At 45.4% G+C, this 24,838-nt stretch overlaps 3 protein-coding genes across 3 annotated transcripts; 2 read left to right on the top strand and 1 right to left on the bottom strand.

Annotated features, from left to right (window-relative positions):
* Positions 1–11,682: 11,682 nt before the first annotated feature.
* On the top strand, positions 11,683–13,031 carry LOC144100589 (uncharacterized). The gene is made up of 3 exons (XM_077633486.1): positions 11,683–12,014; positions 12,098–12,245; positions 12,652–13,031. Exons 1-3 carry the CDS (start codon positions 11,709–11,711, stop codon positions 12,981–12,983), a joined length of 786 nt encoding a protein of 261 aa, XP_077489612.1. The 5' UTR covers positions 11,683–11,708; the 3' UTR covers positions 12,984–13,031.
* A 46-nt stretch (positions 13,032–13,077) lies between these two features.
* Positions 13,078–17,241, top strand: LOC144102023 (uncharacterized). The gene is made up of 3 exons (XM_077635286.1): positions 13,078–14,555; positions 14,628–14,776; positions 16,785–17,241. The coding sequence occupies exons 1-3, from the start codon at positions 14,545–14,547 to the stop codon at positions 16,976–16,978; spliced, it is 354 nt and encodes a 117-aa protein (XP_077491412.1). The 5' UTR covers positions 13,078–14,544; the 3' UTR covers positions 16,979–17,241.
* A 173-nt stretch (positions 17,242–17,414) lies between these two features.
* LOC144100588 (uncharacterized) lies at positions 17,415–21,169 on the bottom strand. The gene is made up of 3 exons (XM_077633485.1): positions 20,911–21,169; positions 20,636–20,836; positions 17,415–18,391 (listed from the first exon to the last, which is right to left on the bottom strand). The coding sequence occupies exons 2-3, from the start codon at positions 20,809–20,811 to the stop codon at positions 18,232–18,234; spliced, it is 336 nt and encodes a 111-aa protein (XP_077489611.1). The 5' UTR covers positions 20,812–20,836; positions 20,911–21,169; the 3' UTR covers positions 17,415–18,231.
* Positions 21,170–24,838: the final 3,669 nt, after the last annotated feature.

Genomic DNA, 24,838 nt, shown 5'->3' with positions numbered 1-24,838 from the left:
GCTGCTCCGCGTTCGCCGATGCTCGTCGCGATATGCTCGCGGCCTATAGGGCGCAGGGCATTCTACCAGACTCCATCAAGACGCTATTGTGGCCGCAGGGCAGTGCGCGCACTCGTGAGCGAACTTTGGTGAGCCTCTGTGCATTCCTCGAACACACGGGCTTGACGTCCCGTCTGTTCTCCGTCAGGTAGTTACACGCAGTGACCGAACGCTCCGCGAGTTCTACCTTGAACGATTAATAACTGGACGCCCCACTCCAGTTGTAACCTACACAGTGCTGTGCGCGTGTGTGATTTAATTCCTCTTATATGAACTAATCACGCGCACAACCTGGACACATTTCTTATTGTGTAAATAGTTTGTACATATTACTTCTCCCCCTGTCCTCTATTCCTGTCCCCTCACCTCTTTCATTTCATTTCTCCATTCTGCCTGCTGTCCTTTATTTCCGCTGCCCCAGCTCAGGTGCTTCAGTATCGATGGCAGGTGCCGGGGCTAGCAAAAATCTTTTCCTTCCTTTTTACTATTATTTTTAATAAAACCACTACCACCACCACCACTGTTTTTTGATATGACGACGTAATTATTTCATTCGAGTAGAAAGAAGTCTGGTAAGTTATGTGAATCTTGCGCGGTCGCGTTGGTGTGCTTAGAATAGCGTACCTTAAGTGTGCTAAACGCCATATGCTTTTTCATTGCATCATGCATGTGCCATTTTTCATGAGGTAGTACATGATCGCGAAGCTTGTTTGGAAAGAAGCAGCCGCAGGCGTGCTACTTGACACGTGGCGAGATTGAGAGGGGACGCGGCAATGAAAAGTGTTTTCGTTATTCCTGCATGCGATATGTAACTAAACTTGGTGCAAACATGAAATTCCTACGCTAGTTTCAGTAATTCCTTTTATTTATAGCTATACCTGATGCAGTTTTGGGCAATTATAATTAACACCGTCGCCAAGTCCCCCCAAGGTCTCAAATAATTGAGTAGATAGTGCGCAGTTTTTTTATGTCAGCATGTACATAAAGCCCTGTTCTGTACGATGACGCGATTAGTTTTTTCTATATGATCAGTACTTATGCATGCATAGTTACAAGAAAACGTTTCTTACAAGAAATAACTAACACAGTACTGCACGTTTAGGGAAAAATATCTAGAGATTTATTACGCTCCTTAACGTCTCAAGAATAGTTTGCGACAAATGGAATCATTTGATTTTCATGCGAATTACGAAGGTGAGTGATCCAGTCGCAGAAAATGTGAGAGGTCACAAAACGAACCTTAAAGTTTATTCCCTCGTTTATGGCATCTTCGCTTTCGCTTTGGTCAAAGAAATGCGGCACTGAAATCAAAGAAAATACCTCAATTTTTGACGACCACACTTCTAAAAAGCGTAATTTATAAATTTGTACTGAAGATTTTGCTATAATTTTTCGTCACGAAACTAGACATCAGAGCTAGGAAAAAAAAATAATTCTAGAAATCAAAATTTTTCACCAAATTGACCAGCTTAACAAGAGGACAAGTCGGCCTGGCTGGTGCGTTGTCATGCGGGTAAAAACAGCGCTAAGCGAGACAGGAGACCAGGGACACGACGCTGTCCCCACTTTTCGCACAGCGCGACACGTACGTATGTCAGCAGACGATGAGCGCATGTCTGCTCCGACGAAACGACGCCAGCACTTCCCCTCACTATTGTCCCGAAGTAAAATCATTCCGGCTAGTGCAGAGTGTCAAAACTTGTTTTATTCAATGCCTAGCGCATAAATAAACAGCAGGAACGCTTTCTACATGTTTACTACTAACCATATATACAATACAGTGGCTAACTATTCCTCTTTATAGGCCGAACGTGGCCAACGCGAGCTCGTGTACTTCAACAAATTACTAAGTTGGAAGCATCGACCATTGCTATGATTCGCAGAAACTGGAAACGCGCCTACAAGCCTTGAAAACCCGCGCTCAACACCTAACCGCGACGCCACTCCCCGACCTTTTGCCTACCACGAGCTCGCTAGCGACTGCAGCGCCACCTCGTTTGTTTACAAACATGCAGGAGGTGTATACGGAGCGGTTCGGGTGTCCACCGAAATATGTGAGACAGTGTGCCGTTTCCTTTGCTCCAAAACCAAACAAAGGAAGCGAGATTACGGCGTTCATAGAGTTCATTAGCTTTTTGCAACTATGCAAAAGCGTTCATTTTCACGAAAGGAAAGGCGCATAACCGGCTCCTTTGGTCAGTGGAGACCTCAATTTCGCTTTCATGTACGTGGCGTTGGTGTCCAACTGCAAAAGCCTGCTTTGATTGCGTTCCGCACACTGGATAGGCAGGCCACCCTCCCGGCCACCCTGGAAGGTGGCATGCAGTTAATGGTTGATCGCAAGAGATTGATCACCAAATGAACGCGGCAGCCTAGCTATTGCTGCAGTGCTGCATGTCAGTCACGACGCTGTCAGGCCGCATCTCTCTCACCAACGCCACATGTATCAAAGCACGAATGAGGCGTCCAGATATGCAGGGAGCCAGTTATGGGCCCTTCCTTTCCTCATAGCTATCACTGTCTGGAACATGGTCAACGCCAACGCCAATGAAGTGCATTGGGGTGGTGCGGAGGCCCAAGGGCATGCCCCGACTTCCTCTCTAACAATAAAGTTTTTCTCTTTCTCTCTGAACGCCCACATCTTTCGCTTTGTATATCCTGGATTCGTTGAGCATATCCACATTAATTTTTACAACTTGGCGGCACGCTTGGCTCCGTGTGGAGCGACTCCACTTTTCTGGAGCAACTTCATTTTGTACCACTTCTTCACCGACCCGCCACTTGTTGTACATTTTTGGCTTTAAATAATTAACTACTTACCCGACACGCACCTCATGATTCCCCCTGAGAGATTCTCTGATGCTCTGTGGAAGGCAAGCATTTGTTTATAACTCAATTCGTTCGAACGTGCAAAAACATGAGTACGTGCATTCAAATCTCAACGTGGAAGAAGGCGCACAAGCGAGCATTTCCCTTTTCTGCAGCGATGACACACACTGATACAATGCTTTGTAATGAACGAGCAATGACTCATTGGCATCCACCTGAGCGCAGCCATACGGCTACAAAGGAAATCTATACAGCTTCCTCAGAAATTTCCGAGGGAAAGAAACCCGGTCCGGTGCTCGCACCAAGGATCACCGCTACACCGGAACAGTCGCTCTACCAACTGAGCTAACCCAGACGGCAAGCTCATGGTAGGGCTGGAGCGAATTTATCAATGACTCGAAGTGGTTGGTGGAAATGGTTGGAGCCCTTCACTGCGGCTATGACGGATGCCGTATTGAAGGGTTCTGGAAATTTCGCCCACCTGGCGTTCTTTAACGTACAGTGACATCGCAAAGTACACAGGCCTCTAGAATTTTGTCTCCATCAAAATTCGACCGCCGCAGCCGGATCGAACCCGCGCCTTTTGGGTCAGCAGGCGAGCACTATAACCACTGAGCCACCGCAGTGGGCGTAAATCCAGATGGGAAATGTGTTGGTCAAATCGACGCAGTGCTTTGCGTCGATATGATTCGCTTCAGTATATAACAATCTTTTTCTGAAATCTTCGCAGAATTCTTGTTTCGACTAAAAGTATTAAAGTTTTAACTTAATTTTGAATTACAAAGTAAATATGCTCAATGATGTGTGTATTTGGCCTTTTTAAAAATTTCATATTTTTCTGAAACTTTTTTTCTAAGCATGTAAAAATTTCTTGAAATTGTACATCTCTACCCGGAATAGATCTCTGAAATAACCTTTTTCTCGTGAGAAAAATCGTGAGAAAAGCCTGCTTAAAGTAAGCAATCGAGCGAATTAAGTCCTTATAGGCTAAGCGCGCTGGCCGACCACTGCGAGACATGTAACGTGGACGCAAGAATTTCGCCGGAAACAGAGCCAAACCCGGGCAGAAGGCGGCCGGTCAAGTCATGGCACATTCAGCAGACCCGCGGGAACGTTGATCGCACCCACGAAACCCTTCCCTCTTTCACCAGCCCAGAATAAAGATCAATGACCCTGCGGTCGACTATACGTCTGCTGAAAACAAAGCTGATACTCACAGTCACGCCTTGATGAAGAGCCACGTATGTTTTGAAACTTCGCGCTTTCCTAAAATATGCCTGTTACAATCTCATATTGATCGCATTTTAAGACGCAGAGTGGTTTTCGCTGAATTCAATAATGTAATTCATTAGCACGAACGCTTGGCATTGGGCGCGTTCTAAAACTAAAGCACATTTTTCCATCCATAAACCATCTTTATCATTTTCACCTACACTCCGGAAAACTATCATTATTGCTGACTAATGCGCTTCCGACAACTACAAGCCAAACTAATAAATTCCTTTCTTCCCAGTATTTCTCCGTGATGTCTGAACAAAGTTCGCGTACACTATTGCTTAAAACAGCTGCAAGAGGAGGCTCGAATTAAGCCATCCGTGTACAGCGAAGAATGTTTTGTCTCTATTTAGCTCTGCCCCTAATCCGCAACTGGACTTCAGTATGAATTATAAATTGAGCACGTCTTCCAAAACGATTTTGAAGTAAGGTGTTGAAATCGCTTAATTCGTTGCTTCAATGTTTTTGTTCATTGCATACACAGCAATTCTGGAATAAGTCATTTTTTAACGGGGAGAAGTTTATAAGCGAAAGTCTTTATATAATATTAGATTTGGTTATAAAAGTCAGTATATCCACAGATCTCCCGTCGGCAGGCTTGGAATTTTGTTCGTAATACGCTAACGCTTTTGCTATCGCGAAAATCTTTCCCGTTGTTTTCTATGGCTGTCTTAACTGCTTGATGGTTGCGATGAAAATGCTGTAAAAGAAAGCTTTTAAGTTCAATAACTTCTATATTTCAATCCAAGTACATAACAGTTTCACAATATTCAAAATTTTTGGACTTGGGCTACCATGACAAACTTGGAGCATAAAAAATGAACTGAGCGACGGTTATTTGGCCATCTTAAATTATTCTGTCAGCCCAACCCATTTTTATCACTGCCGAGGCACATGGCTCGTGGCCTGAGGGAGGAAGGAGTGGAAATCTCACGCTGCAGATGCCATTTATAAAAGCACCCGACTACCACAGTCAACTGTCGACGCACCGTGAATGCTCAGGCGGTATTAGAGATCACTCGTTTAAGGTGAGAGCATTTAACGGCTCATACTCGCGTCCGACCGCTACATTTAAGGTCACGTGACCTTGTGCGCCCGTTACTTTTCAGGTCAGGTAAACTTCTCTGTCCGTTACATCCTAGGTCACGTGATCTTGTCACGTGACCACAACCTGCCAACTGGACTGTGAGCAAACTGCCCACTGTGGCGGGTGGTGTGATCCGCAGCCAAGCAGCAACTGCGCATGCGCAGCGTGACGTCACCGCTCAAATTCAAATCAGTGCAATGAGTCGCAAACGGCTTTCGCCTTCCTGCAGTTAAGAGATATCTAAGCGCCTCGAACGAATTTTCTTCCAGATTTTGAAATGGCGCACCCAGTACACGAAACCGTCCTTCTCAACTGCATTTTTTCTAGCAGGCTGATATGACGCATTCAAATTAGTGCGACGACTTTCATTTTGCAAAAAATGAGCACCGGCCCAGCGAACCCTTCCTAAAAATTAAATAGTGAAAGACTGCATGATACGACGACCGACGGGAAAGCGTTGGAGAACCATGACGGGTTGTTACACTATGACGAAGCCTGGGTGTGCTAAATAATCTAGTCGGAGTCTGCAAGAAGGAATCCGTTGTGGGCATTGCCGCACCATGTGTCACGGGCAGCGGTCACTGTCCGCGGTAGCTCCTCTGGGAACTGGCGGTGCGGGAAAACGTTATGCATACGTGAGACGGATTGCTTTATGCTGGTTTTGTTTCTAAAATTTTGAGTTAAGCTAGCCGTAGCGGCCCTACACCACCGCGGCCCATGCACAAGTCTCATCATCATCATCATCATCATCAGCCCTACTACACCCACTGCAGGGCAAAGGCCTCTCCCATGTCTCTCCAATTAACCCTATCCTTTGCCAGCTGCATCCACCCTTTGCCTGCAAACTTCTTAATCTCATCCGCCCATCTAACCTTCTGCCGCCCCCTGCTACGCTTACTTTCTCTTGGAACCCACTCCGTTGCCCTTAAAGACCAGCGGTTATCTTGCCTTCGCATTACATGCCCTGCCCAAGCCCATTTCTTTCTCTTGATTTCGACTAGGATGTCATTAACCCGTGTTTGTTCCCTCACCCACTCTGCCCGCTTCCGATCTCTTAACGTTACACCTATCATTTTTCTTTCCATGGCTCCCTGCGTTGTCCTTAACTTAAGCTGAACTCTCTTCGTTAGCCTCCACGTTTCTGCCCCATAGGTGAGTACCGGTAAGATTATGCTGTTGTACACTTTCCTCTTGAGGGAAATTGGTAAACTGCCACTCATGATCTGCGAGAATTTGCCATATGCGCTCCAGCCCATTCTTATCCTTCTAGTTATCTCCCTCTCATGATCCGGATCAGCTGTCATTACCTGCCCTAAGTAGACGTATTCCGGCACAATTTCTAGGCTCTCGCTGCCAATTGTGAACTGTTGTTCCCTTGCTAGGCTTTTGAACATTACCTTGGTTTTCTGCATGTTAATTTTTAGACCCATCGATCTGCTCTGCCTGTCTAACTCGTTGATCATGATTTGCAGTTCACCTCCTGAGTGACTCAGCAAGGCAATGTCATCAGCAAATCTCAGATTATTTAGGTATTCTCCATTTATTATTCCCAACTGTTCCCAATTCAGGCCTCGAAATACCTCCTGCAAACATGCGGTGAACAGCATTGGCGAGATCGTGTCTCCTTGCCTGACGCCCTTCCTTATTGGAATTTTATTGCTGACTTTATGGAGGACTATAGTAGCTGTGCAGTTGCTATATATATCTTCCAGTATTTTGACATAAGGCTCTTCTACCCCCTGATTACGCAATGCCTGTATGACTGCTGAGGTTTCCACTGAGTCGAATGCTTTCTCGTAATCAATGAAAGCTATATATAGAGGTTGGTTATATTCTGCGCATTTCTCTATCACCTGATTGATGGTGTGAATATGATCTATTGTAGAATATCCTTTACGAAAGCCTGCCTGATCATTTGGTTGATTAAAGTCTAACGTTGCCCTGACTCTATTAGCGATTACCTTAGTAAATACTTTGTAGGCAACGGATAGTAAGCTGATCGGCCTGTAATTTTTCAAGTCCTTGGCGTCTCCCTTCTTATGAATTAAGATAATGTTTGCATTCTTCCAAGCTTCTGGTACAGTCGAGGTCATAAGGCATTGCGTATACAGGGTGGCTAGTTTTTCTAGCACGATGTCCCCTCCATCCTTCAACAGATCTGCTGTTACCTGATCCTCCCCAGCTGCTTTTCACCTTTTCATTGCTTCTAAGGCTTTCTTTACTTCATCTTTCGTTACTGGCGGGATGACGCATTGCTGTGCACTGCTGTCTTTCTCATTAGCGTTCTGATTACATTGGCTACTGTACAGGTCTGTGTAAAACTCTTCGGCTACGTTAACTATCTTATCCATATTGCTAATGACATTGCCCTGCTTGTCTCTTAATGCATACATCTGGTTTTTACCTATGCCTAGTTTCCTCTTCACTGTTTTTAGGCTACCTCCGTTTTTTAGAGCATGCTCGATTCTCTCCATATTAAACTTCCTTATGTCGGCTACCTTGCGCTTATTTATTAACTTTGATAGCTCCGTTAGTTCTATTCTATCGGTAGTGTTAGATGCCTTCATGTTTTGGCGCTTCTTAATCAGATCTTTCGTCACCTGAGATAGCTTCCCGGTATCTTTTCGAGCTGTCCTACCGCCTACTTCTACTGCGCACTCCGTAATTATTGATGTCAGGTTATCGTGCATTGAATGAACATCCAGATCATCTTCCTCAGTTATAGCCGAGTATCTGTTTTGCAGCGCTATCCTAAACTCCTGTGCTTTCCCTCTTACGGCTAACTCGTTAATGGTCTTCTTCTTCGCTAGCTTCTTCCGTTCCCTCTTCAAGTCTAGGCTAATTCTAGACCTTACCATTCTATGGTCGCTGCAACGCACCCTTCCGAGGACGGCCACATCCTGAATGATGCCAGGTTTAGCGCATAGTATGAAGTCTATTTCATTTTCAATCTCACCATTGGGGCTCTTCCAGGTCCACTTCCTGTTTTCTCGTTTGCGGAAGAAGGTATTCATGATCCGTAAATTATTTCTATCCGCGAATTCGACTAATAACTCTCCCCTGCTATTTCTAGAGCCTATCCCATAGTCACCTACCGCGTGGTCGTCAGCCTGCTTCTTGCCCACCTTCGCATTGAAGTCGCCCATCAGTACAGTGTACTGTGATTTTACTCTATTCATTGCTGATTCTACGTCCTCATAGAGGACGTAGAATTTTACTCTATTCATTGCTGATTCTACGTCCTCATAGAAGCTTTCAACGGTCTGGTCATCATGGCTGGATGTGGGTGCGTAGGCCTGCACCACTTTCAGCTTGTACCTCCTATTCAGCCTAATTACTATAGCTGCTACCCTCTCGTTAATACTGTAGAGCTCCTCTGCGTTGCCAGCTATATCCTTGTTAATGAGGAAACCCACACCTAGTTCTCGTCTACCCTCTAACCCGCGATAGCACAGTATGTGTCCGTCCTTTAGTACTGTATACGCCTCACCTGTCCTCCTAACTTCGCTAAGCCCTATCACATCCCATTTAATTCCCGCTAGTTCCTCGAACAGCACTGCTGGTCTAGCCTCACTAGCTCAAGTTCTAGCGTTAAACGTTGCCAGGTTCAGATTCCAATGGCGGCCTGTCCGGAGCCAGAGATTCTTAGCACCCTCCGCTGCGTCACAGGTCTGACCGCCGCCGTGGTCAGTTGCTCTGCAGCCGCTGGGGACTGAGGGCCGAGGGTTAATTGGTTTGATCATAGAAGGTTGTGGCCAAGTACTACACCAGGGTGGCCAAATCCTGCTCTGGTGAGAGAGTGCGTTGTCGGTTCTGGTCACCGAGATAAGGCCGCACTCCAGGCCTCTTTATGCAATTCCATCGACACGCGGATTTTTTTTTTTTTAACCCGGTGGAGAATTGCGCGGCACCAGGATTTGAACCCCGGTCCTCTTGCACGCGAGGCGGATGTTCTACCTCTACGCCATCGCTGCGAAGGATATACAGCACAAGTCTACGTGGTAGTTACCACGCCTTTGTATTCCCCATAACATATTTTCATTTATGCAATCCTGAGGCAGAATTCTCATGTGGTGGGGAACAGTCTCAGCAAAACATGTCCGTCCTCGCTAAATATGACAGCCATAATATGCGTCAACATAATAGTTATCACCATCATAATCCTAACTCGCTGGGGGACAAATATTGTGGTAGGCCTGATGAAAAGAATTCTCAATAAAAGTGTCCCGGCTTGTGCCACGGCCACTGCAAGACAATGTTTTCTCCGTCCTTGGCGGGATAAGACCAACATCTTCCTATACATCGACCTAATCTTATACGCTGCCTTACTCTCTGCGGCCCCGTGAACGTCTCCCTTCCCTTCAAATTGGTTGTGTGCTCTCTGTGCAATTTACATTTGTGTCTGTACAAATTTATCTTCTCTATATAAGTTGTATCGAATATATTATATTGTTATATGAAATATATATTATATATTATTTCTATTTTAGAAATTATTAAGAAAATAATTGCTCTCAAATTAACATCCCCTTTTAAAAGTCAGCAGAAATTAAACGTAATTTTATTCCTGAAAATTTTAAAATGCTATCTAATATCAATTATAATTCAGAATTCATTCTGAACTGATATTTTAACTTGAAATATTTCAATAAGCAATCATGTAATATAACTTGATATTCAGTGAAATCGTGCTTAAAGTAGAAAAAACTGAGAGAAAAAGACGAAATTTCTCTTTTTAAATCATAAAATAAAACAGGATGCTTTGTTTTAAGATCCATTTAAAAATTAAAAGTTAACAAAGATAAAATGAACTTAAAGTTCTAAAGCCCTCCAAATATCGACTGAGAATGTAATCGATAGGTATGCTGCATCTCTCCTCATATAGGATAGGTGTGAGAATACTACTTCTGTACCATGAACTATCAACCAGCCAACGTTAATACTCCGTTAACACCACACCTAGCACAAACCCTCTCCTTCAGATAAAGACGGAGGGCACGTCTCTCTGTGAACGAGATTTTTCACCAGAAAAATATTCGAGATAAAACTCCGAGATAAAACTCTCTGGCGAAATTTTGCAGGCTGTGAGTTGCGAGTAAAGTCTGCTCTCGTCGAATCTTTTAAAGAATACAGACAACAAAATTTGAAAGTAATCAAGCGAGACGGCTTTGTCTTTGGGGCCTTGTACCAACAAACATTTGGAGGTATTGAGTAGAAGCTAATTTAATATGAATTGGATGTTGTCCGAGGAGTCACTCGGAATTTCCAGCTACATCGACTGACAATATGCAGGGTGCACTGGCTATAATGATCCTGACGTCCCCGAACCCAGTGGCTGTGCATAGGTACAGCCAATGACTGCCGGTGACGCTGACATCATCAATAATGTGGTGGTTCATATTGGTCGTTAGACCATAACGTCTAGCTGCACTTCAGAGCTAGCTGGGACCGAGATCGGCGCTGGTGGTACTAAACCGGTTGCACAGTGCAGCGAGATTTGAAGGTTATCGTGCGAGTGTCGACCGAGAACAGGAACAGCGCCATGGCCCAGAATCCTCTGCCATAACGGGGGAAGTATCAGGCCAGCTTCTCACACTCTCTTTGCTGTTCCTTAAAGGGGTTGTGAAAAGAAAATGAAGCCGCCCGGTTGTAATTTACATCGATTCAATAAATGTTGTACATGCCGATTCCGAAATATTTCAGCGCAATATTGAGTCTGCATTTAATAAAGCCCGTTGGAAATCGTTGCCTTTTTGCGCTCGTGAAACGACCATGCGACCCCGGCGGCTGACAGAAGTACTACCCAACTACGTCACATTAAGACGCTTAGAAACTGATATACCTTTCAGTTTCGTTTACCCCAAAATAATAGATAAGTATGAAAGTTAGAAAGCGAAAAAAAGTGTGACAATTATTTGCACACGGAACTTTACTCGGCAAAGAACAGCACGTGATCCTAGATCAGTCATTGACCTGGGATCAGTTTCGGTTTTGGTTACGCTTCTCCGTCCTCCGTGGGGTCTTTCGTTTACATGAACTCGATAGTGGATGGTTCTTTCAGGGCATCGAGTTGAGCAAGGCCGGCCAAACTCGACGACTCTCCGTTTACATGCGCTCAATACGAGTGAGTCAACTCTCGTGGCGCGCCCTGCGAGGTGCGACTACACGAGTTGTCAACCGGCTCCCGCTTCTGTTCTCACCTGCAAAACAAATGTTTTCGGAAACCAAAGCGTGAATGATTGTGTATTTTGCGGAGGCGGTTGCTTGTCAACGCACCCTTCGGGTGGAGTGGAAGGGTCGAGTTCAGTCCGACACGACTCGCGGAGTTTTCACGATCCCAACAGCCGGTTTGTGACCAAACAACTCAATCCAACCCAGGCCTCCGGCTGCACGCTACAGTAGCTCGCTGCTCTTTGTGTCGTGGCAGTGCCATCCAGGCTGTGGTTTTCAGCGTGTTATCCGCGTTTCAGTGCACGCCATGCCAACTGTGTGCCTTGTGAGACAGTGCCGCACGACTTACCAGAATGGAAGCAATGTTAGATTTCACAAGTTGCCCGGAGACCCGCAGCGAAGAGCCCTGTGGCTTCGAGCCATTAACCGCGATATGGGCAGTCAGACCGGGTACGTGTGCTCCGAGCACTTTCTACCGGGCGACTACGAAACGAACCTGGATGTCCTTCGAAGCCTCGGTATGGATTTGAAGAATGCTCGCATCAAGCGAGACGCCGTACCGACGCAAAACCTCTCGCCCGGCGCACCGCCAAAAAAGCGGAGAAGGTCCGAGGTAAGTTCGCGAGACGAAAATGATGAACTTTATTACAGTTTATTGTCCTTTCTTTCGGTTGCTAACAGCTTTTCCTTTTTTAGGAACTACCCGAACCGCAGGATGTGGAAGCAATTTTGACAGCCGAAGAGGCGCAAACTTCGCCTCAAATGGTTGACAGCTGCACACAGACCCCAAGAAACACCTTCACTGTTGCCTGCCAGACTGACGGCCGTGATGTGCGAACACGATGTAAGATTTTCCTTGCAGCAGTGGTGCGTTCGTGTTCTACCCACATTCCACAAGAATAAATTGGGTCGCAATAATTTTTTCGCGGTTTAGGAAGAGGGAAGGAGCACTGTTTGATGCATTCATTGTTCACTGGTACCACTGAATGCTTGAGAAATTCTGGAGGAGGCATTCGTGTTGTCAGTTCCAATCTGGGGAAGTGCTGGAATAATGTATAAAATTTTTTGGGCCTCCGAAGGAAGCCATCACGTATTTCACATGCAGGTAGTGACAGCATAACTGATACCAAGTTTGCCACTCGCATGCCTATTAGTTGATAATGAGGAATCCATAACTATGTGATATTAACATTGTATAAACAAACAGCTCTTGGCATTGCATGAGTTTCATTTTCTTCATTAACTTTCAGATACACAGGTGAACCTCCACATTTCCGTGAGAAAGGATATCCACGTGCAGACAGATGCCGGGCAGACCACCAGCGCACACTGTGAAGCTTGCACGAATACAAGCACAGCTCCAGCCTCCACAATGCAACCTGTTTCTTCTCCTCTACCACCTCCTCCCTCCCAAACAGTCCCCTCACTACCAATTGATGGTCGAGCACCGTCTCCCATCTCATTCGCTCCACGACAGTCATCCAGCCCCATAGAATCCGAAGCCTCAGACTGTGAAGAGGAGCATAACACTCTGCAGAGCTCGGAGTTTTTCCCATCACTTAACGAGACCTTCTTGGGGTAATAATTATGACTTAATACGTACCCCTTTAGCATGTGCACTGAATGCCGTTCCATTATGATGACGTGACTAAAAATCAAATCAGTCATTTAGTAGGTAGAAGAGCACATAAGGTTGTCCTCCCTTTTCTCGGGCAGGGGCAGGTATGAGTATCGTACTGTCTGCGCTCGCATAATATCGTTGTGGTGGTGCACATGTCCTCTCTCCAGCTGGCCAACTTCGCACCCTATGAATATTCATAAAGCAGCTCTTGATCCATTGAAATGCTTTTGCAATATTCCATGGCACAAGCAGCTGCTCATGCAGCATCAATGAGACAAAAAAATTTGCAAGCTTTGCAAACCTGTCATAACATTAATTACAAGCAAAAAAAAATGCACAGAATGGAAAAATGCGCACTACAACACAGAAGGCGCAGTGTCGGTGTGGGCAACCATTACATTTACTGCTCTTTAATGCTGTTAAATTCTAGCTTTCAGTTATCTCGGCAGCATCACATGACTATTTAACCATTGCAACTCACTTTACTTTGTTTCAGACTTGACTCCAGCACTGAAGAAGTCCTTCCACAGGATGATAAAAAATTTATAATATTTGAAAGTTGCCTGAAAGAACTATTTCAAGTGTGCCGCAAGTGCTTTGCCGCTTGCAAAAGTGTAAGTCATGTGTCTGGGACTTGGCTTCAAATACAGACACTGTGTGCAAACCACCACTTCCTGACATGGTCAAGCCAACCGATGATCAATGGCAAGGCGGCGGGCAACGTGCTGATGTCAGCAGCTATGTTGTTCGCTGGCACCAGTCCCACCTCAGTGCTCCGGATGTTCAACTATGTGAACGTGCAGGTGTTCACGTCACGAACATTCTACAATTACCAACGAGGCTACCTGCTTCCTGCAATCGACAAGGTAGGAGAAAGGTTGTGCATTGTAAAATGAAGAATTGCTGAACCAATATTTCACAATTAGTTACTTCAGTTCAAGCAGTAAGTCATCCAGTAAGTCATCATTTGGAGTCAAAGCACTGAGAAACTTGATCACTCTACCTTGCTTATAATATCGAACAACCTCTCATGAGCTGATCCCCCTCTCGGGTGAAGACCCTGGGTCTGCCCATGTGCCTGTCAACATCAAAAACCCCTCTCGTTTTAAGACACAAGGTTCTATCTGTATGTGCTGATGTAATATCTGGTCTGTGAGGCATGTGTTCTGGAGGGTCCACATACTATCGCAATCAAAAGTTTATTGGACACGAGTACATGGAAAAAAAAATTGTGGCTCTGTTGCGTAATCCAGTCGCCCAAAGAATTATTTGTTGTTGTCATTGGAAGTTATGCCCGCCTAAAAAGATGGAGAAGGCTTTTTCGGAGAAGGCTTTCCTGAGAAATTGATTTGTCAATGCAGGGACAACTGCACACAACAAGTTTGTAGAGGTTGTGAGCTCACCTCGTATCCTGAAAGACATTAGGCAACTGGCTCCCTGTACACACACCTTCAGCTTGGAGGCTTTCCACAGTGTACTGATAGGCTTTGCACCAAAGTCTGTATGCTTCTCACCTGAGGGCATGCGTGCAAGGTAAGTAGTGAATGATATTATGCGAAAATTTACACCTGATGACCTGCTCGAATTATTTGTCGGGTTTTTCAGAACACAACTGGCAATACTCCATTTCAATGAGAATGCCAGCAAAGGACAGGCCACCACAGCTGAAGGACTGTCCAGATGGAAAATAAAGCACCCAAAAGCAAGGAAGGGTACAGCCGTTGCTTGTCCCGTGAAAGCGGAGCCTACATATGGTAAGCAGTTTACTTAGCATTACAAAAACAATTTTTTGTAAACTCTTTAAGGTCCAAGACCTCAAAGGGATACAAAACAAAATGTGGGCTAAGAAAACAAAAACAGAAGTAACTGAAGTGTAACTTCTAATATCGGCAACAAATTCTTTTCTTTAATATTTGAATCTATATGCTCCAAACCATTGTGAAGCCATATTATCAAGCACAGCGTGCCTAAGGATATCCATCATATATGGGCATGACTGCTCTAAGCCACCTGGTGGTGTCAGTGCAACACAATATCGTGGGTTGATGCAGCCTGGGACCAGACAACCCCCAATGACAGCAAACTTGAAAATGGCCATTGGCCACGCTACTATATAGAGTACATTACAGGCCTCGCTTTATGTATATACATTAAAATTTTACTACAATCTTTCACACGTGTACCAGCATCTAACTTTCAACTTTGTATTTAGAATATAGGCTTGGCCAGCATTTTGGTGGCATATTCATCCAACCAATCAAAGTACAACCTTTGTCCGTAACGTTTTGAGACTGATTTATTTTCTTCTCTAGAAATGATTCCTGAAAGGAAATGTTGGTGTGTATGTGCCATCTTTCCAAGCTAACCTGAGCAATTTACATGTAGGAAAATACGTTGTCACTGGTCGTCTGTGCATTCTACTGTGACGAAATGTGGAGATGGACGTCCACCTCGAAAAGCGTGCAAACATTAAATTCTGAGTGAAGCTTGGCACGACAGCCACACAGACATATGAGCTCCTTCGTGACGTTTACAGCAACTAGACATTTTCGCGGGCGCAAGTTTTCGAGTGGCACAAGAGGTTCATTTCGGGGAGAACATCGGTGGAAGACAACACAAGGCAGGGACGCCCTTCAACCTCACGGACTGAAAACAACGTGGCTCGGATCAGGGAAATCGTACCGCAAGACTGCACCATTACAGTCTGCATGCTATCAGATGCTTTCGACATTAGTAAGACAACATGCCACCAAATTTTGCACGAAAACTTGGGGAAATGAAAGCCGAATGCAAGACTTGTGCCACACTCCCTCACACAGGACCAGAAGGACAAGTGGGCATCAGTGAGCACCGATTTGGTCTCCGAGGCAGAGAAGGGTGCTGCATTAGTCGACAGCATCATCGCTGAAAACGAAACATGGCGTTTTCAATACGATCCTCAAAGAGGCAGAGCGCCGAATGGTGATCCACAAGCTCTCCGGCGTCGAGAAAGGTGCAGCGACAGAAGAACAAAACAAAGACGATGCTGATAGCTTTTTTCGATCCAGAGGTGTCATACACCATCAGTTCGTTCCACAAGGGCAGACGGTGAATTGGGAGTTTTATATCCGCATGCTCCAACACAGGCCTGATGCACTGTGACGCCGTCGCCCCGACTTATGGACACCTAGACAATGGAGCCTTCTCCACGATGACGGAAGGCTGCACACTGCTCTCAGCGTGATAAAATTTCTTGCTAAGCACAGCATTACTGTACTTCCCCATCTGCCATACTCGCCTGGCCTCTCTCCATGCGATTTTTACCTGTTTCCTCCTGTGAAGAGAGCCCTAAAAGGTAACTGAATTAGGAGCGTGGAGGCCATTCAAGACACCACGACAAAGGAGCTGACAGCCCTGCCAAAAGAGGCATTTTCCAACTGTTTCCAAGACCTCAAGAAGCGTTGGGAGCTGTGTATAGACTGCAAGGGAGACTATTCTGAAGGGGTGTTGCACAAATGCTTTCAATGTTAAACGCATTTTTTTTAATGGACTCATTCTCGGAACATTACGGACAAAGGTTGCATTCAATTTCAGCCACCAAGTTCTATTGTAGGCGTTTCCAAGAAAACCTAAAATATGGGTGTGTATGGGCATAAACAAAGCAGTATCTCCTATACCCTCTTTAGTACGCTTCAGCACGCTCTTTTTGTATAACTGGTTAGTGTCAGCAATGTTGGCATTAATAATGCTGATGTTATTATATGCACGCTTGTTGTTTTCCAGATTATGTTGGCCTGCTTCTGAAGGAGACAGTCCATTGCTGTGAACAGTGGCCGTCTTTCAAGGCAGCTTTTGCGGAAAACCTTTCGACTGCCCCACCCCCCATGAGTCACTCTTTCCCGAGGCCCTCTAAGAATGAACTCGTGGCAGCAAGAAGGTCTAGGTTTGCCAGTAGCATGGGGAGCACCACTGTCTAGTACAGGTGCGTATTCCCTAAAATTACGAAATCAGTGTTGAAGGATAGGCCCATTACTTTCAAAACAAGTTGTAGTCTGGTCGCATGTTAATACGCATGAATTTATGCAGGGCGTGTTGCTGGGCTAATTGTTTTTTGATCAGACATCGTAGATTCACAAAGCTTGCATACGAGGACACAGAGCGGACATGCAAAACTGTGCAGCTGTTTGTGTGTCCTCTCTTTGCCCCGGCTATAAGTGCTGTGATTCCATGATGTCTGCCATGAAGCATGGCAGAGGTTGAAGTGTAGGTCGTCACACACTCAGACAAAAAAAAAGAAATAATCTCCATCTCTCAAAAGCATAGGTTGGGATAGAGTACTAAAATGCAATCAATCTGTCCCTACCTATGCCTTGTATGCAACATCAGCACATTAAAAATAACATGATAACAAAGTGGATGCAGATGAAACTTTATAAAAATATTATTCAGAAATGGATGGATACAAGTATAGGATTTTTAAAAGCAACCCTTTCACAAAAATAATGAACACCTAGGGGGTGCTACTTCTTTCAAATGCTCCCATCTGCAGCGAAACTTTTCTCACTTTGAAGTCTCTTGTCCCAAAGGTGCATTCCCCTCTTCCATACTTTTTGAGTTGCATAATACAGTGATGTGCGGTTAATATGGACACTTTTGTTCCCAGAAAAAATTATTTATAATATGAGTGGTCAAAAATAACGAATGAAGGTCAAAACTCAGCTACTCAGCCAGAGTACCCCTGTTCGAACCTGACCGTGGCGGCTGCATTTCGATGGAGGTGAAACACAAAAGGCGTCAGTGTGCTGTGTGATGTCAGTGCACGTTTAAGATCCCCAGGTGGCCAAATTATTCTGGCGCCCGCCACTAAGGCACCTCTTTCTGTCTTTCTTCTGTCAGTTCCTCCTCTAACCGTTCCCTTACTGCATGGTTGGACACCTAGACATGAGACACTGCGCCATTTCCTTTCCCCAACAACCAATTTTCGACTGCATATTATACCTAATGAGCAAGGTCCCAGAGGACCAAAGCAATGTTTGCAAAACTGAGACAAAATGTATCTTTTTTTGCTTTTGGTTTCCAAATAAGCTGTCCATAGTCTACGCAGAGAGTTTCTATATCGCCAAGGCAGAATGGAATTGGAGGGGATCAGTCCTTGAAAATTGTCCTTATAGCAAGGTGTCCATGTTAACAAGACATGACTGCAAGTTCACAAGCATTGCTGAACAAACTTCTAGAGCCCTTGTGCATACTGGAAACCAGTGTAACCTTCCGATGGAAATCTCTCCCTTATTTGGCATACAGCACAAGCAGGGAGGACCTTCCGGTGATGTCTGCCCAGGCGTCCCCAAAGCCAGTGAGCAAGCTGGCTGTAGCTGATGTAGCGGTACCTCCTGTTGACAAGAGAAAAACAAGAGTCACTATTTTTTTCAGCATAGCAAAATGAAAGTTCAGTTTCAGGCTTTTACAATGCTGAAAGCTAATCATGTTATCAGTGTCTGTACAGTTAGTTCCAACGTCATTGTTTGCAAGTTAAATCATGTGATTGTCACTGTGTGTTCTTCCTGGCAGCATTGTGAACTCTGAATTCTATTGCAACATTTTGAAGTTACTGACAGAGAATGGTAGACAACAAAAATGCAACAGTGGCATGACCGCAATTTCGTGGCAGCATTGAAACTTTTTATTCATGGTGCCACGGTTCTCCACAGGCAGCACAGGCAAATGTTGCTGAACTACTATATTGGCGCGTGCTCATGGGAGCGCGCCGACGATGAAGACGAAGTGTGCGTGTGCCGGTGGACAAAGACGAAGTGTGTGTGTGGTTCAGACAGCCATCTTGTGAGTTCCCTGCTGTGCGCTGGACTTCGCTGAGACTGTGATCTGTGCCGGTCCTGTCTTCGTTACAATATTCATACGAAGTTGCGAGAGCAGGAAAGCATTTATTTACAAGGCCAAAGCGGGGATTGGGCACGTCACTGAACAGTCAGTGGTGAGCACCATAGCTCATTTTTGCGCCCACCGAGTCTGTCGTCATTTTCTCACTGCACTATAGCGCGGCTTAGCATTTCGCCCCAGGTCAGTTGAAGCTTGCCCTCAAGCAATTTAGACAGCATTGTGATGGCAGCATTTGAGGGAGGCTATGTGAGTCCATTCGGCCATTCGGCCAGTCCATTCGGCCTTAGACACGCACCAAGGCTTCTGTCTGATGGGCAGAGCGGTACCAGTGTTAATCTATAGTGTTGCATGCCATAAATTGGCAGCGGAGAGGAAGTGGCTGGCTGAGCAAAATCAAACACTGACACATACTGGCTAAGAACAGCCTGTAATGCAAGCAGTTTGGACGACAAAAGCGACTTGTTAATCATGTGATCGATATTGACGGTGAAGTCTGTGGCTCGACTGGAATGCTCACACTTAGATATGGATCTGATAGTATGAATGTCATAAGCATCAAATCAAGCGAGTTTAAGCCCCAACAGGATCAGAACAGGTTCTGATGAGGCATTCACTGTCCACACTTGTGCGCAACCGTCATCTACGATAAGAACGACCTGTGGCACGAGAACATTCTGTTTCGCAGTGTTGTTCACATCTGGCTCAAAAAGCAAGGCTCAAAGCACTTTTTGTGCGGTGTTCAATGCAAAGCTATTTGTGTAATTAAATAATTCTGTTTGATTTTGTGATACCACCTCTTCTGTCACGCTGGTCGGCCCTACCACTTTACAACTTTAGAGCTGGTGGGTGGAGCTGCGGAACAGCTGGGAGTTTCAAAGAGGTATGCCTTGCACCGTCAGCACATGCAAGATGCCAGTGTCGACACGTTTAAGACAGGTTTACTGTGTGACTGCTGAAGATGCGGATTTTATACACCATGCTGTGGCACAAGCATCCACACATTAGTAGAAGTGATGATGGATGCAATGAAGTCTATCAGCAAATTCTTTTTAATTGAAACGATTTGTATGGCACACTATAGAATGTTACCACCTAATGCACGTTGCCAAAAAAAGATGGCAATGAGGACAGCGCTGGAATGGTGATTGTTCTGGCAGTGAGTGGGGCTAGGTTACTTTGCTATGAAATTCCATTTTGTACAGTCTCCTGCGAAATAAAGGATTGATTGTTTTGTACTGATTTTACTGCAGTTCTCACAATCCTTTCCATTGCAATCGGCTTCTCTAGTGCTGCACCTGTTAAAGATGTAAACTCAGCCAATAAAACAGAAATGTGTCTGGCCAGCATCCTTACAACAATGTGCATGATCTTCAACTGCATTATCCAAGTTCACACATGCCAGAAGACACATCTCATCTGCTTGCTCGTTTACTCGAGAATATTTTACCGCCTGAGTAGCAAAACATCGTGATCGTCCACGCATATGAAAAAAAGACCACCGATGTTGTGTTCGCACTCGCGTGCCGCGATGTGTATACACACCGTGGCACCTAGTGCAAACACATCGGCGCATTTACGCATTTTCCTAGGGAGCGATGTCATCCCAGAAGTTATCGCTAGGTTGAAGTCTTTGATGAGCACTGGCTCCCCGTTAGATGACAGCGCTTCGCATGTGAGAAAAGAGCAAAAAAAGGCGGTCGCTTGTTCATGCTGCGTCTCCCTTTGAGCATTGTTCTTACCCTGTGTGCTCGACACGTAGCCCATGATCCAAAAGTATTTGCAGTGCCACCGTAAGCACCACCTCGTCGAGGCACAGGGTGTAAAAGTGGGGGTGCTCCGTGATGCACCCGGACGGCTGCTTCACAGTTGCTGCAGGGATCTCGCGGCAGCAGGTGCTCTCGAGTGCAGTGGGCATCGACACGCACCGCCCGCAGAAACACCTGTTCGAATGCTTCGGTTAGCGATTGCACTCTCTCGAAAACTGCTCAACGTAAGCAACAAGATTCGGACATACCAGTGTGTATTCCCGACACGACCGGGTTCGGGAGGCTCACGGTCGGGGCTTCCGCAAGTAGCGGTTGTGCCGCGGGCTACGACCGCTAGTTGCTGGCCGCACGCTCAGTCTTCGCAGCCATTGTCACTGCCACCGCTGTCGTCCTCTGACGACGGCTGATCTGGCACCCGCAAAGGTGTGTCGCCGTACGGCTCAAACCCCAACAGCCGACTCCTTTCCAGCAAGCGACGCTGCAGCTCGGGAAGATCGGCCATTTTTAAATAACCTTCTGCGCGTGATGCAGCGTGACGTCATTTTGACGCCACTTTTGAGTGCATATAGTGCTCTGACCTCGGTCAACTATGGGCCAGCAGGCCTCGCTAAGCCGCCATGTTGTGTCGGCGACAGAAGCCTCGGATTGGCTACTTATGATGACGTTTCCTGTAGAGTTGAGGAGGACGCGTGCCGGGAAATCGAAATTAACTTTTTTTCGCTATTCGATCAACCCGGACGATGAAACGAATCACTGTACGCTATAGAATGAAGGGTCAGAATTCCAAATATACACGTCGTCCAAAATTTTCGGAAAACACTTCACGACCCCTTTAAGCAGGCGGCACTCCCTTCTAGGCAAGCAGCTTTGTAATTTTCTTTTTTTGCTCCATCCAACAGGCAGTGATGGTATTGGGCGCGACATATTATTCGGTATTATCTGGAATTGGACGCTACAAACCTGCATCTTTCGCGTGAAGGAGCATTTATAGCCTTATGCAAAAATCTTTTGCGAAATTTCAGCGGTGTACAACGACAGTATGACGAGGTCATGTTGTGATGACATATTTTTTGTAACTCGGAAAGTCTTTCAAATGATGCAGTGCTAAGGATCAGCTTTACCAAAGCTTTCTCACCAATTTTGTCATAAGATAAAGAGGTAACAAAGTTCACACTCGATTGCAAAGAATGGAAAGCTTAGAATAAAGAGAAAGGGTGGCAGTTTCGTCGCGGGAGTGATGGTTGTGGCACGGAACAGAGAACGAGAGAGAGAAGAATGAGAAATCTTGACTTTCATTACTCCAAAACGGGCCGTTAGGCCCCTCCAACGCTACGCCGGTCGGCGCTCGCGCGATAACCATCAAATCGCGCTAGACTGTAGTTTAATTACCAACTCAGCGCATCGCTTCTTTGCTACCTCATTTACAAGATCACTAGGCCCCTAGCACTCTTTCATGCCAAAAAAAACGGACACCCAAGAACAATGTGCCTCTAGCCCTTAACGTAGGCGTAGCGCATTTTATTGAGTTTTTATATAAATAATTATTTTTACGACTGGCTTTACGTATCTCCTCGATTAATAGATTTCTACCCCGAGCACAAAACATAGGTCAAAAAGAAAAACAAAGGTGAGTACGACAAGATAAAAACAAAATTGCTTCACTGATATAGAAAAGCAATCACGTTATGACGAAGGCAATTTCTATCATGGCCATAATGACTAAACGATGTCAGTGAAAGGCTATTCTAGCTTCTTCATACGTCTCGAACGCTCCTCCTGAAATCAATCATTTAATATGGTTTTAGCTGAAGTTTTCAATTTCACAGACTATGTGTGGCCTCGACTTAAAGTATTCGGGGCAGGCCTGGGACGACCAGTGGAATACATTCGCTACTGCAATGCGAAATCTAGACCGGATCAAGTCACAGTGGAAACAAGGCAACATTAAATTGCATTTTTTGAGACCTTCCGCCTAAAGCCAGATTTTGGATTTCAGTGTTACTTGAGAGACTGAACCGAAGTACATACAGGAAATAAAGTTGGAAGGAAATCGAACGGTAATTTCATATGTGACATGCATACTCATGATGTACGCTTTGCATGCGCATAGGGTTACTTTTGCAAAGTCTTCGCGTGAGTTTTTCTATTCAGAAAATAAAGCTATTTTAACTAATCCTACGTGAAATCTTACACATAAGCCTGAAAATGGAAACACGTACTGAGATGATTCCTTCTCTATTAAACAACATTGAGACAAGAATGAAAACTCGTATTCTAATATCTTTAGAATTCACAGATATGCCAATCTGCATTTCAGTGCAGTCAATACGGTTCTTGTGCAGCTTTGTATTTTGGTGTGCTTGTGATGGGGCTGCAGAGACACCAGTAGCGCGTTCTTGGAAGAAAAATAAGTGAAGACTTAGAATCAGATCCTCTTCAACTTCAATTTCATTTTCGAGAATGCGCGACGATTTTCCCAACATAGCCGTTTAACGTTACTCTCAGCTATCGGCCTTCTCGTGGGCGCATCGTTTCGATGCGTGGGGACTTCTAGCTCTGATATACCACGAATATATGCACCTTTGGAATATCTCCGCAGAGCAGCAATTTATTTTGCAAAAAGAAATAAAATGCTCAATGGACAAACCTTACTTCTTCAGTTTGGTTGCTATGATGTGCCTGTGAGACATAAAAAGCAAATATGCATGCAGCCCTCCTTGTCAGAACGTGCAGGTTTATTATCCCAGGAAGCTCAGGCCACAAGTCGCGTAGGAGTTAGCCAAGCCAAGCACTGCAGCTGCAGCTGTTTAGGCTGTGAACATGCTGTTTTGTGATTGCACATTTTCATCTTGCTCCACAGTTTAAAAAAGTGGAAAAAGTTAATCCTCAGACCTAAGTTGCAGCCATGACCCTTGCCTTCGACTTGCCGTGCAGAGCAGCCGCCAGAAATCCACAGATGGTGCTAAAGAACTGCTGCCGAGGCGACAGCGGCGTTCAGTGCTGATGTGTTCATAAATGCTGGTCATATCTAGACACAGTCCTAGATCATTAAATAAAACTTTCGGACGAGAAGGGAAGTCGTTTTCTCGTGCAGGAAGCACACCTGTTCGAAGCGATTGATTGATCAAAAATAATCCTTCAGTCACTGTTCAAACCCCATTGAAATTTCCACAGAACGCAGTCTAGACTTCATATGCGTTGTGTGTCAATGAATAAAGGAAGTATAAAAAGGTTAGGAAATCTATGATTCTGATGGAGAAAGATATTGTAGCAGTCGAACGAAGACTGCCAAAAAATAGAGCAGGTGACGGTGACATGGCATGGCAGTTAGATAGTAACCTCGACACGTGTCCGACGTTTTCGTTCTCAAGAATTGCGCCCTCATGTGTTGACACAGACGTGATTACTTTCCTTCGCCCACATGCCAAGCGTGGAGCTGCAGGCCTCAGCCACACTGCTGGCACCACCGACGGTTCAGATATCGTACCAAGAAGAGCACGTCTCTTTGGTCCTGGTCAGAAAACGCCAGTCGACATCACTGACAACAGCATGTGATCTCGCTCGACGTCCCAGCCGCCTTTCTCTATTTTGGTAGCTATGCGTAGCAAACGGCTATTCAACACTGACGTAGTAACTTCGCTCCCTCACCCTTGACTTGAGACTCTGTCACGACCTTCAATGGGCATTGTCATCACTGGCGTCGTCCACCTGATCATCGTCTAAGATTTACTGTAGTACTTCAACTTGGACGTCGGCATGCAGCGTAATTTCCTGATAGCGTTTGCATCGCCTCTCATTAATTTGAGCCGCGGCCAGCCTAATACCTTCTTCCCCTTTCGAGACACCTCACTGAATTTCCGGAGTTGACCAAGCCGTGCAAACTTACTCATCTGCATAAGAACACGGTGATGCACCACAATTTCACGCTTGGCGCACCAACCACAACACGACCACGCTACTTATTTGGTGACTACCTGGCTATCGCCAAACGTAATTTCGACCACATACTACAAATCGACATTACACGTCCGCCATCAAGCGCACGGGCTTCATCGCTGTATCTCGTTACCGAGGTGATATGCGCCTATGCGAGAAATATCGAGCGCAGAGCACCAAAACCATCCACGACACCTACCCGCTGCCACACAACAAGAATTTTACAGCTGGATGGCTGTA

This window comes from Amblyomma americanum, chromosome 8 (genome assembly GCF_052857255.1).
Source record: "Amblyomma americanum isolate KBUSLIRL-KWMA chromosome 8, ASM5285725v1, whole genome shotgun sequence".
NCBI lineage: Eukaryota > Metazoa > Arthropoda > Arachnida > Ixodida > Ixodidae > Amblyomma > Amblyomma americanum.
The sequence above is the reverse complement of the archived record's forward strand: the minus strand, read 5'-3'. Positions and strand labels throughout refer to the sequence as shown.

Coding starts and splice junctions, on each gene's coding strand:
- LOC144100589 (XM_077633486.1), top strand. CDS start 11,709: ATGCCAACTGTGTGCCTTGTGAGACAGTGCCGCACGACTTACCAGAAT. Junction 12,015..12,097: donor AAAAGCGGAGAAGGTCCGAG/GTAAGTTCGCGA, acceptor TTCCTTTTTTAG/GAACTACCCGAACCGCAGGA. Junction 12,246..12,651: donor CCGTGATGTGCGAACACGAT/GTAAGATTTTCC, acceptor ATTAACTTTCAG/ATACACAGGTGAACCTCCAC.
- LOC144102023 (XM_077635286.1), top strand. Junction 14,777..16,784: donor GAAAGCGGAGCCTACATATG/GTAAGCAGTTTA, acceptor GTTGTTTTCCAG/ATTATGTTGGCCTGCTTCTG.
- LOC144100588 (XM_077633485.1), bottom strand. CDS start 20,811: ATGCCCACTGCACTCGAGAGCACCTGCTGCCGCGAGATCCCTGCAGCA. Junction 18,392..20,635: donor CTACGTGTCGAGCACACAGG/GTAAGAACAATG, acceptor TCTTGTCAACAG/GAGGTACCGCTACATCAGCT.